The sequence below is a fragment of the Salvia hispanica genome, chromosome 3 (genome assembly GCF_023119035.1).
Source record: "Salvia hispanica cultivar TCC Black 2014 chromosome 3, UniMelb_Shisp_WGS_1.0, whole genome shotgun sequence".
Classification (NCBI taxonomy): domain Eukaryota; kingdom Viridiplantae; phylum Streptophyta; class Magnoliopsida; order Lamiales; family Lamiaceae; genus Salvia; species Salvia hispanica.
The window spans coordinates 5,522,286-5,530,122 of NC_062967.1; the positions used below are offsets into that span (position 1 = coordinate 5,522,286).

Genomic DNA, 7,837 nt, shown 5'->3' on the forward strand with positions numbered 1-7,837 from the left:
ATGGAACATCGCTCGCATTGGGCAGTGAAGAAGTTGAACTTAGATTTTGCAAAGGCAGGCAAGGAAAGAATGCTTCAATTGAATATGCTTGATGAGTTTAGGCACGAGGCATTTGAAAATTCTTCTATTCTCAAGGAACGTATGAAGGCGTATAATGATAGGATGATTGAAAAGAGAGAGTTTGCTCCGGGTGAAGCGGTGTTGCTTTTCGATGCCAAGCTCAAGTTATTCGCCGGAAAATTAAAGTCCAAATGGTCGGGGCCATATCTTATTAAAGGGGTGATGCCAAATGGAACATTGGAGTTATTAGCAGATGATGGAAGAATATTCAAGGTCAATGGACAATATGTCAAGAGATTCTACAGTCCGGATCAGGCGAGGGAAGTGTTCGTGCTCAAATTGGCCTAAGGAAAAGCTTCAAGACGTCGAGCTAACGACGTAAAACAAAGGCACTTAAGGGGAGGTAACCCCTAGTAGGTAATTTTTCTTCAATTTTCGTAAGTCTTTTAGTTTAGTTTATATTAGTGAGTTAGCTAGATTTTCGAATTTAAGGTTAAAAATATATAAAAAAAAAAATCAAAAATCCCGTAGCTTGCTGGCGGGTCGCCAAGTTCGCAATAATACGAACCTAGCGACTCGCCAGGCGTGTCGTATCTATCTGCAGGTGTTGGTGACTCGCCAACTTCGTCATTACACCAACCTGGCGACTCGCCAGGTATGTCGTTCAAAAACCCCGTAGCTAGCTGGCGACTCGCCAGCTTCGCTAATACACCAACCTGGCGACTCGCCAGGTACGTGCAGTAACTTAGAAAGGTAATTTTCGAATTTTTTTCTCTTTACTTCTTCTTCCCCAATTTTGAACCCTAGTTCCTCCCAACCAAATTCCTCTCATTCTTCCACAATATTTCACCAATTAAACTCAAATTTCTTCCACCCATTCACTATTCTTGCCTATTAGAAGGGATTCACCCATTAATTTGTTGATTTTGAATGTTTATTGAAGAAGATAAGGGAATTCTCTCTTTTGCTCGAATTTGTGATAATTAAGCTCAAAAGGTATGTTCTTTCACTCTAATCTCCATAATTGTTGATGGGTTTTTATTGAAGTTGAGTCTTTGCTATGCTAGAACTTGTTTTATGATGAAATTCTTTGATGCATTGGTGAATTCCTTTTGAATTGAGTTTTATTGTAGTGTTCTTGTTGATTACTAAGATTTTGATGCTTTTAAAGTTGGCCTTGGTGGAAATTTCATGTTTATTCTTGATGATTGTGGGATTTGAATGTTGATTTGTGTTGAATAATTGTGTTAGGAGGTATAATTGGTTCATGAAGGTTTGGTTTGATTTTGAATGACTTGTTTCATAATGGGAGATAATTTGTAGTTGATTGTTGTAGGGATTGAGTCTATCTCCCTCATTTGTTAGATAATTGATGTTTTAGGGATCGAGTCTATCTTCCTAGTTTATAGGAATTGAATTTATCTTCCTATGTGAGCTTATTTTATGCCTACTTCATGATGTTTCTTTTAACATTTAACGTGAATCATGAAGTAGATGAAAGTTTGGGGGAGTTCGAGAGAACTCACCCCCTCATTTTATTGTTTGGTAAACTCACACGTTCTTTTTGTAGGAACTATGTCGTCTACAGGAAAAGCCGAGCCACCGAGCAGGTATGGTGTTCGCGGGCTCAGCCAAGAGCAGAAGCAATCATGGGACAGACTATCCCGTAGGCCAACTGTGCCTACTCGATATTTGAAGGAGAATATGCTCAACTATCTAGGAATAGGGGATGACATAGTCAAGATGAGCTTAGTGGGTGAACCAGAACAAGGAATCCATGAGTTCCTATTTAGAGCTTACCCTTCTTTCCGCCGATTCATACTAGAGTTTTTGAGCTCCCTCAGGGTCATCAAGAGGGCTGTTGGCAGGCACGAGTTAATAGACAGAATAGAATTTCGGTTAGACAATCAAGACCGAGTTCTTACCTTGGCTGATTTTGATGTTGTGTTTAACACTGCCATGAATGGAGATCAAGAGGACTTCAACCATGACTCTTTTTGGAAGTTGATCACTTTAGAAGAGCACTATACAGCCGGCACCTCGAAGGCGAGTGCCATCTGAAATCCGGTGCTTCGACTTTGCCATAGAGGGATCTCGAATTCGATCTTTGCCCGCTCCGATAGTGGAAGCATTAATAGTACCGAGATTTTTCTTCTATACAGCCTTCTTCGTGGAAAGCTCATCCATCTTAATCAGTATGTGCCTTTGTATTGGGAAAGAGTTGCTAGGAATAGCACGGGGACGATCTGCTGTGGGGGACAGGTAACTGCTATCTGCAGTTTCTTCAACATCGAGCTCAACCCGGACCATAAAATTCCAGGAGAGATGTACTTGACTTATGATGTCCTCCACCAAATGGATGTAATCAAGAGGGATCAGAACTGTTACGCTTATCTCTATCAGGGCGGTTCACGAGGTGATCATTTTCCTTTGCCTAGCCCGGATTTGACACATGTTGATGGATAGAGCGTCCAGGCCAATTGGAAGATGGATACATCCGCACACCACCGAGTGATGGCGGCCTATACTGCATGCTTACCTTGGAAGATGAGACAGTATCCACTTGCAGGCCCCTTTCTAGACCCGGGAGTTGAAGCTGGTTCGAGCCAACATATGGCGATTCATGAGGATGAGGAGGAGGAAGGAGTTGAGATGGTCGAACCTTTGGGAACCTCTCATAGGTACCAACAAAGGAATCGAAGCAGAAGAAGAAACCAAAATGCCCGAGATACAGAGTTTCAAGAGTCTGTCACTCACCAGTTGGAGCACCTACAGAACTCCTACACCGACTTGTCTAATCGAGTGGATGAGCGATGGGACCAACAGCAATCTCAGTGGGTGCAGCATCAACAGTGGCATGGAGAGTGGAACCAAACGTGGGATCAGCATCAGCAGAACCATGACCAGTGGCAGCAATTCCAAACTAACCAATGGAATGCGATGTATGATCGGGATATGCACGCTGCACGAGTTTTGGAGAAAGTGCAAAGGGAGCAACGAGAGAGCAGAGAGCAGTTAGATCAGTTGACTGCCATGATGAACCAATGGAACACCAACTTTTTCTCTAACCACCGCCACAGTAGTGCAATGTAAGTTTAACTTCTCCACCAACTTTTCAAACTTATTCTTTGCACAGCTTTGAATAAGTTTGGGGGGTGATATGGTGGATAGTGACACTTACGAGGTACGCATCTTGTTTTTAGCTTTATTTTTGTTTTAGTTGTTCATATGTTGCTTTATTTTGTTTTAGGATAGAATTAATTTGTTAGAACTCTATGAATTTTGCTTTGATTGGTTGGGATTGATTGAAAAAAATTGATTGGAAAATTTGGTAGTAATTTGGGTGAAGACTAGTCGTCTATGATAAAAGAACCATCCATTTTGAGCTATTACTTGACCATTGAATTGAGAGTTTGAGTAATAGGATGCATAAGTAACGAATTGCTTGTTTGCCTTGATTCATGCTATTTGCCCGGTGAGACTTGAGCTTTTTATTCTTTCATGTGTGATTCATCATCATTTGTGCATGTGTTTCTAGAACTTGCTCCTTGTCTTCTCAAGTCTACATAGTGACCTTAAAGATAGGGGAAGATGTTAGATCATCGTTGTTAGCCTCATTTTTACCTAAACACTAACCTTATTATATAATACCCTTGATAGCCAAGTTTGAGCCTATTGCCTTTTCTTTTGTTAAGCTAATCAAATGGGATGAGAATCTAGACTCTAGACTTGTTAAGTTATGAAAAGAAGAATTTGGAGAGCTTAGTTGTTGAAAGAATTGGTCGTGTTTAGTTATCAAGTTGGAAATTGGTTGTACTTAAAAAAATAATAAAAAAAAGAGAAAAAAAAAAAGAAAAAATAGTGTATAGAGAATAATTTAAGGTATTTGGAAGTTGGGAAGAAATTAGACAAAGTCTAGTTTTTGTTGAGAAATGTTTAGGTGAATGGTTGAAGTTGAATGTGGATTGTGTAATGTCTTGGGATTTCATATCTTTTTGGGAATTTCAGTCACTTTAGCCAAATATTACCCCACCTTACCAAAAAGCCTATCTTATAACCTAAATAAAAGACCTTTCGGACTCTAAATTTATTGTCACACGAAGTAGAGGAGAGGACACTGAGCAAGCCTATGGTAAACCATGCATTTTTGATTGATTTGAGTGTTACTTGATATCCTATACACTTTGAGTGAGGTGAATATAAACACATATACTTACCAAGTGAAGCATGAATCCAAGGTGATATACGAGTTAGTAGTAAAAGTGCATTCGACGGCTTAACTTGAGGGAATTTGTATTGTGATATGTTCTTTTATTCCGTATTATTTGAGACGATGATGATGTCTAAAACTCTTTTGAATCCAAGTTTCTTCTAGTTCATTTTCTTCATTGCTCGAGGACTAGCAATTGTTTAAGTTTGGGGGAGTTGATTCACTTGGAATTTACATGCTTTTAGAGGGTAGTTTTACTTGATATTGATCGTATATTGTGTATTTTCAGACATGGTTTATAGCTACTTCTCTATATTTTGGTATTTTGACCATTTTGTGAAGAATGTGTCGAAAAAGGGTCGAAAATGAGCTTAAATGGCGAAAGGAGGCATCCAGGGTGAAAAAGGACGAAATCGCCGTACGTAGCTAGCGACTCGCCAGCTTCGCTTCATTACCAACCTAACGACTCGCCAGGTCCTTCGCCCAGAATTGCCGAGAGCAGCTGGCGTCTCGCCAGCTTCGCGCCACATAGAACCTGGCGACCCGCCAGGTTCGGCCGACAATGCCAAACAAGGAAATTCGAGCCCTACTTATAAATACCATGCATGGGACGCCTCCATCATCATTCTACACGCGGCCAAAAATACCACTTTTTCACCTAGAAAGAAGAGAAGAACGAGTAGAGGACGAGTATTCATCGCAAGATTGAAGACGAGGCTTCCAATCCGCCCAATCCAATTCTAGGAGTTTCTACCATTAGTTTTATTCTTGTTCAAACAATGTTTTTGAATATTTCTTTGAATATTTCTTTGATTTTTGTGTTGAACATGAGTAGCTAAATCCTTCGTAGAGTTCTACGGGGGAGATACAATGATTCTTATGTTTAATTGATTTCCGTTTTCTATGCCTTGGCTCATGTGGTTATTTTGACTTCTCTTGTGCTTATACATTTATTTGCTTGATCACCTTATAAATGCATGTGGATTTTTCTAAACTTTTGGTCAAAAACTCTTCAAACTCAACATCCCTAGGGTACCACTCAATCATCAACAATGGTGACACTGTTTTCTTAAACTCAGCCGCCTGTTCTCTCTTCTTTGTTGGTTTGGGTTTGGGCACAATAATTGTTTCAGGCTCGTCAATCTCCTCAAGCACAACTTTGGATTTTTTCCTATCTTGGACAAACTTTAGAAACTCCTCTGCTTCTTCCCTCCGCTTCTTAAGTAAGGCTGCCGCCGCCGTCATCTCGACGACGTAAATGTGAACTAGCCTTGTGCTAGTAGCCGCAACCTCGAGAAAAGCGTCCAGATGTGGGTCGTCAATCATGGGCATCATCTCACCATGTATGTCAACGCCCATACAATCACCACTATACCTTGGATGAACGTAAAAGAACTCGCAGACGGTTTTCCTATCATACTTCAACCTTAACACCATAATGGAGAGATCTAATAGCTCGAACTGATTAATATTACAATAGTCAAAGAATGTCAAGTGACCCCCAACATACTTCTTTTGTCCATTGATTTCGAAGAGTGAACCACTGTGATGAAAGGCAACGGAAAACCTCCCAGGATGCTCCCCTGTTATTAGAAAAAAAGAAAAAAATACCAAAATTAATCCAACAAATGTCACATTAGGCCCTAAAACCTAATCAGCGAAGAACACAAGGTAATCAAAACAAATTCCCAAAACTAACAATTTTCGAAACCCTAAATTAAATCACAAATTTGGTACGTGACCGATTTGTGAAATATAAAATTGAACTTACTGTATTCTTCTTCCGGGTAAAAGATATCCAACGCAGGATTGCGGATGTCCCAGGTTTCTGGGTCTACGTCGATTACCTCCGGACGACCGCGACCGCGTCTAGGAGACGGTGGCGGAGACGGAGACGGAGACGGAGACGGAGACGGAGACGAAGACGGAGACGAAGACGGCGGCGGGCACGGATGCTTTTTCCGCCGCGACGACGAGGGCGGCGGTGCCGGAGGCTTTTTCCGCCGCGACGAACTACGGAACGAGGACGCTCCACCGGTAGCAGTTCCTTTTCGTTTAGGCGGCATTGATGAATGGCGTCTGAGAGAGAGAGATTGGAGGGAAATGAGAGTGAATTAGAGGAAGGACTAAAAGTGAAAGTGAATTGGAGGGAAGTGAAAATAAGTGATTTAATAACCTTCCTATCTAATATATTTCCCTCCAATCTATTCTATATAAAATTTCATTTCAGGTACAACAAACAACACACACTATTCTGCGTGTGAGAAGCCAAACGGCGCATAAATTCAAGTGAGAGAGATGAGAGATTTGACATTTCCATCACATCATTGGGGCTGTCAGCATCACTGCATGTTGCAGTGAGACATGCAGAGACGGCGACCACAAATGGGCGAAAATGCCCTTCAAGGGCTTAGGGGTGTTTTTGTCCGAAAATACCTGGTTTGTAATTTTAGTTTTTATTAGACTCCTATAGTGGAATTTTATTTTGTTATGGGTCAACGGTGCAACAAGTCGAAAAGTTAGAGACCTTTTATGCCGTTCACTCTAAATTAAAATGATTCTCCTATAATGTTAGTCAATCCAAATCATTAGTATATGTCACTCAGACATCAAACTAAAACGATTATCTGATTTGTTTAGTCAATCCAAATTATTTATAAAGTTTGAACCATATTAAATGTTCCAACACGAAATATTTCAAGGATTCCATAATTTAGCTATATGTTATCTTGTGTTACAAAAATATGTACTATATCAGTAATTGCTATTCGCAATCTGCCGGGAAATCAACCACTCCTATATTGGTTTCTTCTTGGTTCCTCTATTTCCATTTTTCATATGAATGGATAGGGAAAAGCTAATTTAATGTTGTCAAAAGTTGGTTGTGTGCTCTTTTAGGTGAGCAATTGCATACTTCAATGACTATGAATGGATGTCTAGCCAAATCAACATCAAATTCGGAGACATCAGTTTCATTTGGTAATGTTTGGTTGATATGATTTATTATCATATAATTATCTATTTAAGATTAAGTCGTAAAATTATTTTTCTTGGAGAGATGACTATAACTCATTATCATATAATTGTCCATCTATAATTGTGAGATTCGATTTAATGAACTAAACAATACATATTTAATTTTGAGATATAATCTTGCAACTAGAAAGAGCTCGTAATAGAATAAGGTCTTGCTGGTCAGTTTATCTATTTATTTTGATTTCATGAACACATAGACATAGAGTATTATTTTCTTTCACATTTTTAAGTATCTACACCAAGTCAAAACGAGATATTATATGCAGAATGAGTGAACATTTCATAATGTTTAAATTGTTCTCATACCTTAATCCGAATTGTATTCAAAATTACAAATTAATGCCTATCTTTTCTATATTGTTAACAATTATGTTTACGATAGTGTATGAAGCAATGACATGGACAATGACTTAACATTTAGCAAAAATAAAATGCGTAAACGACTTGTTGATTGATAGATGTTGGAAAGGAATTAAAATATTAATGCGTTTAGTCATTAGAAGATGATAATTAAGTATCATGAAGATTAAA

The 7,837-nt window shown here is 39.3% G+C and overlaps 1 protein-coding gene across 1 annotated transcript; it reads left to right on the forward strand.

Moving 5' to 3' along the window:
- Window positions 1-408, forward strand: LOC125209128. Its single transcript, XM_048108737.1, has one exon. It carries the CDS (start codon window positions 1-3, stop codon window positions 406-408), a length of 408 nt encoding a protein of 135 aa, XP_047964694.1.
- The last annotated feature ends 7,429 nt before the right edge of the window (window positions 409-7,837 follow it).